General features: G+C 38.8%; 1 protein-coding gene and 1 long non-coding RNA gene across 2 annotated transcripts; both read right to left on the bottom strand.

Annotated features, from left to right (window-relative positions):
• Window positions 1-3,814: 3,814 nt before the first annotated feature.
• Window positions 3,815-7,156, bottom strand: LOC139716490 (nicastrin-like). Its single transcript, XM_071628031.1, has 3 exons — window positions 7,106-7,156; window positions 5,854-6,063; window positions 3,815-3,973 (listed from the first exon to the last, which is right to left on the bottom strand). Exons 1-3 carry the CDS (start codon window positions 7,154-7,156, stop codon window positions 3,878-3,880), a joined length of 357 nt encoding a protein of 118 aa, XP_071484132.1. The 3' UTR covers window positions 3,815-3,877.
• A 14-nt stretch (window positions 7,157-7,170) lies between these two features.
• LOC139716531 (uncharacterized) lies at window positions 7,171-9,013 on the bottom strand. The gene is made up of 3 exons (XR_011709900.1): window positions 8,915-9,013; window positions 7,759-7,840; window positions 7,171-7,269 (listed from the first exon to the last, which is right to left on the bottom strand). It is a non-coding gene; the product is annotated as an uncharacterized lncRNA (long non-coding RNA).
• Window positions 9,014-11,948: the final 2,935 nt, after the last annotated feature.

An 11,948-nucleotide genomic window follows, 5' to 3' on the forward strand; every position in this document is an offset into this window, starting at 1 on the left:
GAATTGATAAGTTTTTGCGAGTTGAGGCAAAAATCTATCACTTACAGCTAATATCATTCTCATAGTGACTTTCATATACAAGAAACATATTTGCACACTATAACTCTTGAAATGAGCTACAAATTATGTTGGTGAGGTAAAGTGAGAATACACAGATACATGTATATCTGCGATACCACCACATACAGGTTTCAATTGAAAACTCCCACAAATATTCCATGCCATGTCAGACAATGGGATGGTATAGTATTGGTGGAGATGAGGATTGGGCTTCTAGCTTTTTGCGAGATACCAAGAAACCACTTCTGAAATAGTACAGAGCATACCATTTTAAGAGGAATTCAAAGTTTATTAGATGAAAATCACTTTTGGAATGGCTGAGACATCTAAAAACAAAGTAAAGCAAAGTGATCCCAATAAACGGTGGGTCCCACCTTTAATTACAAATGCTCTGTTCTGGGTATCTCAGCAATTTTAAAACCAATTTTCGTCAAACATTGAATCCCTCTTGGAATTACATGCTCTTTCATATTTCATGAGAGGTTTTTCATTACCTGTGATGCGAGGTCACATTTCCGCCGAGCACTGCACCTTGCATGAAATAACATGACGTGGAAGACATTCTGTCATGATATTTACAACAAAAGTAGTCGCATAGTTTGTGACTAAAGACATCGTTAGAAATGTGTACACTGACATAGCACACAGAAATCTATTAAACACAAAGAATACTTCATACATCTGCTGTCCAACATGAAGCTTAACCCTAAAAAGACTGGGGTATTTTGGTAGCTCGAAAGACTGGGGGGGGGGGGGGGGGGAGGGGGCTAAAGGGCCCCCCCTTAAGATCTCAGCCGTGGATCGCGCGATCGCCACGGAAATTTGCACAATGGTAATGTGCGATGTAATCTACAAGATTGTATATTTAAAATTTACAAAATTGTCTTCTTTTATTTTATTTTGATTAATTATGCTAATTTATGCAAGAAATCATACTCTTTGATCTAAATCAGTAAATAAAGCTCGAAAAGTGCTCATTTTTGGTCTAATTATTCTTTGTGGCATTCTTAGCAAATGCACTTGAAAAAAAAATTGGTATCAAAATTAATTTCTTATTTATTTTATTGTTTTATGAATTTCTTATGTATTTCTTTGTTTTTTCGACCTTTTGTTTTTCTTGTTTTTTTGAACAAAATTTGTGGCAGACACTCTTTGAAGCATAATACTCCTAAAACAAATTAATTTTAGCCATTGAGAGTAAAAATAAGCATATTTATATGAACCATGTGAAAAAACTCAATTTCTATTGACTTTGTACACAAAATCACATTTTTTAGCCATTTTCGGCCTCACGTGCATGTACAAAAAGTTATGTAACTTCAGAACCATACCCCCGGGCGTCACAAATTTGGTGTCAAAATGTGCGGGAAACTCGAAAGAAAAAAGTCATAGAGCATCGCGGCGAGAGCATTGCGCGTTGCAGAGTAATCACGCGAAATGTCGAGGGGGGGCCTTTTAGGCCCCCCCCCAGTCTTTTTAAGGTTAAAAGATGCTTGTATTTACACAGAGAAAAAGGGCAATCTGTTTGTACTGTATACGCAGATATCGTTTCAATGGTGCTAAAAAGTTTATGTATATGGAGCCCTATTAAATGCAAAACTGTGTCTCATAAAGAACCAGTCAACATTTGCATTTTGTAACGTCGCACACCAACCAAAATGCTTAACTCTTTATGTGCCATGGTGGAAACCCCTGTGCGCCACATTATTCTGAGACACCAACGTAGTCATGCTTTGAGAAAACATTCTGTTATTCAAGTCTATGTTACTTCTATAGGTTTCTGTTAAGCTGGACATGCAGTGAGTAAAGTTGTAGAGAAAATGCCAAGCTTTGGTTTGATGTAAATTGTATGACGAATCAATGATTGTTTTTCTCTGAAATGACCAGCAGCTACATTACTGTAAAGGCATGACTTTTGCCCACAAAACAAAGACAGAAACTTAGAATTTACACGCAAATCTGTCAGGGAACACCGTTCTATAGTCAATCACCATATAAAATGCAAGCTATATGGGAGATGAACGGAAGTTTGAGAAAAGCTTTCATTGTACTGCGGCATTTGGTGATTTATTGATCGGTTTGGGAGGGTTTGCGGGTTTCAGCAGAATATGCGAAGATGGCACGCTGTCGACTGAGTCGGACGTGTGAACGTGGCACATAAAAAGTTAATAGCTATACAGACATTGAAGTGGTCAGCGCAGGTCTGTGTGTGAGGGTGATTCAGAAATGAAAAAACATATCAAAACTCAATAATAATCTCTGGAGTTTTGATCCAGATTACAATTTTCATGTGGATAAGAGTTAGCATGGGGAGGGATGCCTTACAAGAAAATGTTAAAATGTACAACTGTCCAGATCAAGCGGAGAGTCAATGGACGGCTGACTTGTAGCAAAATCATACACTTTTGACCCATCTGTGTATCCTACAAGGAGTAAGTGAATAAGACAGACTTCTATTGATGCATTATATATCCCCCTTTACCGTTTGAGGGGTTTGATAAAAACAAATAACACACAATATCTTTACACATACTATTAAGAATATTGGCAATAATTTGAGAACACAAACCATTGAAGTGGCATTCATTCAAGAACAGGCTGGTAACGCGTTTCCACCTTTTGTCCACTATTTGCGTACACAGTAGGACAAATACGAAAAATAAATATTGTAAGAATATTACTACCTACAATGACATGTCATGTCAGTTGAGAATGAAATACATCTGTTTTTCGGATGAAGTGGAAAATATACTTTTCTTAATGTACAAGTTAAGTATGTATCACCTTATTGCACACAATCAAACGCTCAATAATCCCTCATTATATCTTATGCATCTACAAGTATAATGCAGTAAATATACAAAAATTGTCATGGAATGGCATACTGATAAGTCATTCGGTCCAACGATCAAATTTCTTATGTCATGTTTTATGTACTACAAAACTGTCAAGACTGAGTAGTCAAGTTAATGAGTTTACACAGGAAATCTACCGTACATCAATTTACTTTATGAAGTATCCCATGAAGCTTGTTGAACCAACATGATTCACGAAAAAAGGGTCATCGACATCCATGAAGAGCTATGGTCTCAGAATTTACACAACTCAATGACCTTCGGTCCCTGAGACCAGAAAATGTCAAGAATTGGCACCTAATACCTGCAGTACTGTATAAGCTGTTATTTTTGTGAGGGTTTAATTTTCATGAATTTCGCAAATCACTGTTGGACCACGAAAATGTTGCCATGCGCTGGTTTGACAGTACACTTACGATAGCCTCTTATCAATTTGCGAAAAACAACATCTTACGTTAATGTCTCTGATATCCTCAGTCCCAAAAATATCTGTACGCAAAAATAAAAGCTTATACAGTATACAGTTTGCTCACAGCTAATGATTCAGAGAGGCTACTAATAGTGAAAGGCCCTTTAACGAACATTGACCGAACTGTCCATACAAAAATTGTACGAAGGGAGCAATAAAAACCACCAATTCTGAATCTGTTTCCTTGAGTCCCTTTTCTGTCTTGTTGAAGTCTAGATTAAGTTTAATCTTTTCTGCATCTCAAGTTAGACAGTTTTGATCTACAAAAAAAAAACAAGAAAAACACCTGACCCGCAATTATGCTGTTTCAGAAGCTCATTAAATGCAAAGTTAAAAGTAAACAACACAGGGAGAAGGCTGAACTAATTCGTGAAGGGTGGCTAAATCTGCATGGGGCAACCACAGAACAGCCTGGTGTCTAGAGATGCGTTGCGCTGGAGGAGAAAAAACTTGGTCCCGCTTGCTTTGTCGAGGGAGGAGGAGGGGGAGACGGTTACTGCGGAAACAGTTCATCCACATTTCTACTGATGAAGTAGGCAGACGTTAATGAGACGAGCAGGATGATCATTCCTACGGAAAAGATGACGGTCTGTGGAGAGAGAGAACCCAAAAGATGAAGGCAGGTTTAATAAGAGTTAAAGATTTAGAAATGGACACTCAGGAACATCTGCCCCTGCAGTATGAATATTACAAGAAGTGCACATAATGGTGAATGATAAATCACAAATGTACACATTTCCATCATTAGAATCTTAATCGCTAATAATCAATAAAACTATGCATATTCATACTCTGGTGATCTTTTCAGAATCACTTTTTGAGAGGCTTGTTGAAGCCATATGAATTTCCTTCAAAAAAAAAAAAAAATCCCAATCTTGCATATTTGTTCACAATACCATAAAATGAAGCTTTAGCAGAGTGACCAGACTGTCTTTCAATCGCCGCATACTCCATGATTTTGGCAAGGTGACGATGTCAACAAAGAAAGTGTAAAAGTCATATGTTGCACATACAGAAAGTTCAAGCCAGACAGACAGGATGAATACGAAGAGAAATAGGGAGAGTGAGGTAGCATTGACAGCAAATAAGTTGTGTTGACAAAATGCACAGTGGCAAAACTCTTGACAAAAAGGAGAATGTGTCGGGGGAAGGGAGTGAATTTACCAACTCTTAACCAAGCTGAAAGGAATACGATTGAGGAACTAAAAGAGAATATAAGAGTGAGAAAGCATAGGGCACAGGAGTGTGAGAAACAATGTCACAGTAGAGGGAAAAATGAGAGTATACTACACATGAAAGAGAACAAAAAAATTATAGCCTGACACAGAAGGAAAATAGTATGCAAATAATGCACGGGTGAGAGTGTGTTAGTGGAGATGCAGCGCACTTGAGGGTATTTACAATGGTGTATCATGCACGAGGAACAGCCGAGTGCACATTGCACAACATAGTGAATTCCCGAGAGTGAGGTGCATCTCCACTAATGTCCCGAGCTTAAAACCTGTGCATTATTTGTTTTATAAAAGGGTTCTATGAACCACTTCTTTTTCAAATTTTACCATTATGGGAAAATACCAATCAGCTACAATGGATATCGTACATGTAGAACTTGGTTTTGAAAGAGCCAAGATGTCTGAGAATGTCTGAAATGTTCCAAACACACTGGCACTGAACGCGAACTTGCCTATGGTATTGTGGTTGAGGGCGCACTAAAACTGCTAAAGTATGCAATGATGCAATTACGGCAAGATACAGTCACACAGTGTCTCTGAGCGGTCATTAGTACGTGGTCAATAGTAAAAACGTATGTCCGCTGGGCGTGTTAGGAAAAATGGAAGGTTTATTGACACTTGGTTTACTATCAAATGGTCTACTTTCTAGTTCGTCTAACACCACTACTGCTAAACTCATTTGGTCTACTATCAATTTTGTCTAATGCCCGTTTGTTCTAATCCTTATTTGGTCTAATACCCAGTTTGGCTAGTTATCGTTTCGTCTACTGACCAGATGGTCTTCTTGAAATTTTGTCTCCTAGGATTTTTTTCCCCACCTTGTCTAATGAAATGCGGGTATTTGATGAAATGGGCATAGCCCATCTGGAAGTAGACCAACTGGTAATGGGGCTAAGTGGCAATTGGACTAAATGGTAAATAGATGAACTGGTTGTAGACCCAACGGGATTAGACCATGTGGGCTGAGACTAAATGGCTATTAGACGAAGTGGGAGAAGACCAAGTGATAGATCACCAAATGAAAGACTGGTCATGTGATTGCTCTCAGCCGATCATTTGATAAGGGCCATATAACCATTTTATAATTTACACTAAAATACATAGTTATAGGGGTTGGAGTGGAGATCATAAAAGGCACAAGAAGTGAAAAGACATTTGGTGTATGGACAGACAGACATTAACATGTACAATAACCTCACTCATGTACATTACAAGTATTAACCACTGTCAGCTGTACCTCTTGACTTCTACTCGGCTTTAAGAAGATTCGGACGTAATACTTTGACCACTGCGATTCCGTCCAGGTGGAGTATTTCGTTGATCCCCAGTCGGGGTTATCTGGGTCAAAGGCCGGCGAAAGCGCTACGGAGTGCTGCATGGTGCTCTTCACGCAGACTCCGTACGAGCCGTTGTGGTTTGGACCCACGACAAACTCCATATTGAAGATCTAACGCAGAAAAAGAACAAAACATAAACAAACAAACACCCATAAGGCTACAGATTTCACAGCACATTTCAAATCACTGCCAAATGAGCTGAAAATGGAGAACCAAATTTTAGTCAAAAATCGTTGAAACAGGGTCTGACGCAATACAGTGACAGAAAAGCCCTCAATACACACATCTAACCACTGGCAAACTCCCCCTTCCCTCCCCCCTCCCCCCTCCCCCCTTCACCCAAAAAACAATTTCACTCCTGTTTATGCTTTCCAATGTCACCCATACACTCTTTTATCGGTGACGTAACATTTGCTGCTCTGGCAACTGATCCGGTCTTAATATCTCCAAGGACTCAGGGTTAGGGCTGTGATAGGTTTTTAGGTTTATTTTGACGTGAGGATTAGGATAAGGGTTAGGGTGATGTTTGTGATTCGAATTTCTATTTGTCTTAGCATGCAAATACATTGTGTATTCAATGGGAGCAATCGTCGCTGGAGCAAATGTCATGGAACCCTTGAAGCACAGGAATGTGAATCTGCCCTTCTTTGTGTTATTTTTCCTGAAACTTGTAATTGTTTAGTACGAACTATATTTTGTAAACTTTCTTGGGATGAGACACCGATACGTGTTTGGTCTTTGTTCGCCCCACACATTTGATATCATTCTGTTTTCTCAATACACTGTATAATCTGCTTTAAATATGTTGTTAGTTTTACATCCCATCAATAACTACTGCTGTACCAGTTTTTAAATCTTTATCTCTTTTAATGAATTGTGAAATAAATGAACTTGAACTAGAAGATTCATAAACAAGAAGATTCGCTCCCTAAGAAAACATCAAAAATTAGAAACCGTCATTGTCGACTGAAGAAACCATATAGTCAGGATTACTTTGGATGTTGACCTAAGTGACTTCTTGCAGCTTTGTGGTGCTAAATCACATGCATCAACCCCCCCCCCCCCCCCATCACTACAATGCCTCCCCCCCCCCCTCCCCCACCCTCAAACTCATCTGATTGGAGAAAAGTTGTCCCAAGTCTGCTTGCTCACCGCATCATTTTCAGCAGTTTTGCACTCCGTCTTCGACTCTTCCTCCGTCATCGGCTGGTGGTCCCCTGTGTAATACGCTAGGAGCTGGCCGACTAGATGAGTGATTGGCGAAAGTGCCTGGCCGTAGACACTCACGTAAAAGTTGTACGGCTTGTTTGACAAAACTGAGGAGGAAGTGAAACAATCCGTCATGACATTAAACATACATAAGACATGCCAATTCCGACGATTTTTCACCCACACACTTTGGGCATACTTTGTATTTGTCTTTGCTTATTCAATTCCAAACAGTTTACGATAATGTGGATTCAATGATCCACACTCGGATGATTAAAAATGTCCGAGTCCCACAAAATGGTTACTATGTCGCAACATGGATTGGGAGGATTATGTAATCCTTATTCCTTTGGTCTCATTTGGAAACATTTGTGCTGATAGATATGAAAAAAAAAAAAACAAATAAAAAAGCCAATGAGGTGGAAGTGAAGACAGGCATTGAAGTAGAGTATTCATCCGTTGAGGATGCTTTGATTTTGCTACAACACATATTTCCCATAGACACCTGCACGAGTATACTCTGGACTCGTCCTCAACGGGCTTAAAGAATTGACATTACAATGCCTAAAAAATACTTGTTTGTCTACGAAACTCACGTTTTGCATTGCTGGGTGTTGTTACAGCCCGCAGTCTACTACAGTTTGGCTTCTGGATGAAGCAGAACAAAAGGTCATTCACCTGTAAGGAAGGGGGGGGGGGGAATTACACGAAGAAAAGACAGCATAAATAAATGACAACTTAATCCGACAGAAGTCACGCAGAGGTTTTAGGAAGAAAGAAAGAGAATTGAAAAACAAATTGCCATCCATCGATGTCTCATCAAATTGTCCTTGTTATGTCTATGAAGGGCAATACTCAATCAGTAACAAACATGAAAATATCACATCTGGAAAGTTGTTCAAGCGACAATTTTATTTTATCAATTTCATTTTTCTCCCGAGAAAAATGTTCTTCAGACCTGCTTCTGGTATATGCATAGAGTAATATGTGTTTCCATGTCCTCCTCAGTGGGACGGTTCTATCTGTACCCAAATATTTGAGAAAAATGAAAACTAGGGCAATCTTGAGTACAAACTTCAAACTTTTACACTTCATATTTCTTGACGTTTGATTTTTTGCCCAAATTTTCTCTGATCTTCTCTAAATTTCCTGTTTCCATACAAAGTAACATGATGTCATGATGAAATTACCCTCTGATGAATGGAGTCCGGTCGAACAGAACACAACGTTCATCAATATTGGCTAGACAGCAGGAGTACAAAGTTTTGCATGTCTTCACGAAGCTTCTGCTATTCCACTCAAACCACTTTTGCAATTTCACATTCCAAAAGGTCATTTGAGTAGTTCCGTTTAAAGACACTGTTTACCATTGGGAGCAGCGATTTAAAAGATAATACAGTTATATCATATTTCAGGCATATGTGCAGGAGAGTTGTATCATAAAACATTCTACCATATAAAAATTTCAGAATAAAGTCTAAAATATAAGAAGATATCAGTATTTTTCTCAATAAACCATAACTGTACACAGTTCATATTAGAAACAATACTAATAAAACTATTGTTCACATTTTGTATATTGGACAATACTTAACCATGGTTATACTGATCAACATTTTTACATTGGTTGTTTCTATTCCTATTCAACTAACATGTTAGAACTATTTTGAAGCACTACAGCTGGGTTTCTGCTTCATCTGCAAATAGTAAAGAGTGCCTTTAGCTCTACGAGCACGCTTTGCAGTAACTTACCAGTTCTGCCTCTGCAGTAATGTTTTCTGTATCTGTAGCTGACGGCCTGGCAAGGCGGTACAGCGTCCTTGCCAATGTGGTTGCCACATCTGCCAGTTGCTGCAACACGAACACACAAGATAATACAAACAAAATTTTAAAAGACAAAAACAAAAACACTGCCATTTTCATTTTCTAACACTTTTCCTTTCCAAATTATTATCATTTTTCCTTCATATTCTATATTCCTGGCAAAAGTTTTCAAATGGACAGACAAGAACTGCAAAGAAGTAACTCTGCGTGACTGAAGGAAAAATCTTGAAAATGTGCGACAAAACAAACAACTGGAAGAGTACACCTTGAAGTTTCACACCAGCATCGTGTCACAGCTTTGAATTATCACATAAACAATTTAAAGGGATCGTATAGTTTTAGTTGAGGCTTAACTTCAGGTTTCAAACATTTTGGGGGTGAGATATTGAGAAACCTCAATATGAAATATGAAAGGGCGTATTAATATCAAGAGGGATTCAACGTTCAGTTGATGAGAATTGGTTTTGAAATGGTCAAGATATAAAAAAAACACCAAAGTAGTCATCAGTTTTATTCATTTTGATTTCCTTAAAGAATTGCATGCCCTTCCATATTACATAGGTAGTTTCTCATTATTGCACCAAAAAAAGAAGAAGAAAAAACAAGGAAAAGTAGAAATTACGCGGTGCGTAATATATGTCCCCGCCGGAAGTAGCATTTTGTAACAAAATGTACAATACAGGTCTAAAAAATCAAGGTCAAAGGTCAAAGAAGTCAAAGGTCAAAATTCTGTGTAGAAGTTTTGAAGCCCTCACCTAGTGCCATCACATAAAGCAAACGGAATCGAAATCGGGTTAGAAATGGCGAAGGAGTAGCATTTTGTAGCAAAATGTACAATATAGGTCAAAAAATCAAGGTCAAAGGTCAAAGAAGTCAAAGGTCAAAATTCTGTGTAGAAGTTTTGAAGCCCTCACCTAGTGCCATCACATAAAGCAAACGGAATCGAAATCGGGTTAGAAATGGCGAAGGAGTAGCATTTTGTAGCCAAATGTACAATACAGGTCAAAAATCAAGGTCAAAGGTCAAAGAAGTCAAAGGTCAATATTCTGTGTAGAAGTTTTGAAGCCCTCACCTAGTGCCATCACATAAAGCAAACGGAATCGAAATCGGGTTAGAAATGGCGAAGGAGTAGCATTTTGTAGCAAAATGTACAATATAGGTCAAAGGTCAAGGTCAAAGGTCAAAGGTCAAGGTCAAAGGTCAAAGAAGTCAAAGGTCAAAATTCTGTGTAGAAGTTTTGAAGCCCTCACCTAGTGCCATCACATAAAGCAAACAGAATCGAAATCGGGTTAGAAATGGCGAAGGAGTAGCATTTTGTAGCCAAATGTACAATACAGGTCAAAAATCAAGGTCAAAGGTCAAAGAAGTCAAAGGTCAAAATTCTGTGTAGAAGTTTTGAAGCCCTCACCTAGTGCCATCACATAAAGCAAACGGAATCGAAATCGGGTTAGAAATGGCGAAGGAGTAGCATTTTGTAGCAAAATGTACAATATAGGTCAAAGGTCAAGGTCAAAGGTCACAACTGAAATTCTGTGTAGAAGTTTCAAAGCTCCCATGTAGTGCTATCATATAAAGCAAACAGAATCAAACTTGGCTCATAAATGACAGAGAAGTAGCAAATTGAAGATTTTGATCACACACGGACGCACACACGGACGCACACACGGACGGACGGACGGACACACGGACACACACACGTACGGAGCCCGTTTCATAGTCCCAAAAAAGCCCCATTTCAACCAAAACTATACCATCCCTAGATGGACCATCCCTTTTGCATTCCTTCCCAAACAGCACAAAGAAAAGTAGAAATTACGCGGTGCGTAATATATGTCCCCGCCGGAAGTAGCATTTAGTAGCAAAATGTACAATATAGGTAAAAAGATCAAGGTCAAAGGTCAAAGAAGTCAAAGGTCAAAATTCTATGTAGAAGAAACCCTCACCTAGTTCACATGAAATCGAAATCCGAAGGAGTCATTTTGTAGCCAATGTACTAGGTGTCAAAGAAGTCAAATCACATGAAAAGTGCCATCACATAAAGCAAATGGAATCGAAATCGGGTTAGAAATGGCGAAGGAGTAGCATTTGATAGCAAAATGTACAATACAGGTCAAAAATCAAGGTCAGAGGTCAAAGAAGTCAAAGGTCAAAATTCTGTGTACAAGTTTTGAAGCCCTCACCTAGTGCCATCACTTAAAGCAAACGGAACTGAAATCGGGTTACAAATGGCGAAGGAGTAGCATTTTGTAGCAAAATGTACAATATAGGTCAAAAATCAAGGTCAAAGGTCAAAGAAGTCAAAGGTCAAAATTCTGTGTCGCAGTTTTGAAGCCCTAAGCTAGTGCCATCACATAAAGCAAACAGAATCGAAATCGGGTTACAAATGGCAAAGGAGTAGCATTTTGTAGGCAATGTACAATATAGGTCAAAAATCAAGGTCAAAGGTCAAAGAAGTAAAAGGTCAAAATTCTGTGTAGAAGTTTTGAAGCCCTCACCTAGTGCCATCATATAAAGCAAACGGAATCAAAATCGGGTTAGAAATGGCGAAGGAGTAGCATTTTGAAGCAAAGTGTACAATATAGGTCAAAGGTCAAGGTCAAAGGTCACAACTGAAATTCTGTGTACAAATTTCAAAGCTCCCATGTAGTGCTATCATATAAAGCAAACAGAATCAAAATCGGGTTAGAAATGGCGAAGGAGTGGCATTTTGAACATTTTGATCACACACGGACGCACAGACGGACGGACGGACAGACAGACGGACGGACACACAGACACACACACGTTCGGAGCCCGTTTCATAGTCCCCTGCTCGAACTCGTTCGGCGGGGACAATAAAACATGATATATTCCACCAGAATGAGAAGACCATTGTAAAGCTATAACATTTCTGTGACATTTGAATGTTGTCAGCCGTTAAAATTCAAATAAGGCACCAAACGCTCACAGTAACATATTTTGT

This window comes from Diadema antillarum, unplaced genomic scaffold (assembly GCF_040938485.1).
Source record: "Diadema antillarum isolate AM-2024a unplaced genomic scaffold, OU_Dant_1.0 scf00000066, whole genome shotgun sequence".
In the NCBI taxonomy this organism is placed as follows: domain Eukaryota; kingdom Metazoa; phylum Echinodermata; class Echinoidea; order Diadematoida; family Diadematidae; genus Diadema; species Diadema antillarum.

Excerpts from the sequence above, each read along its gene's own strand:
- LOC139716490 (XM_071628031.1), bottom strand. The coding sequence starts at position 7,156 with ATGACGGAGGAAGAGTCGAAGACGGAGTGCAAAACTGCTGAAAATGAT. Across the intron at positions 6,064-7,105 it reads AAACTGCTGAAAATGATGCG|ATCTTCAATATGGAGTTTGT; the intron begins GTGAGCAAGCAG and ends TTTCTGCGTTAG. Across the intron at positions 3,974-5,853 it reads AGCCGAGTAGAAGTCAAGAG|ACCGTCATCTTTTCCGTAGG; the intron begins GTACAGCTGACA and ends CTCTCTCCACAG.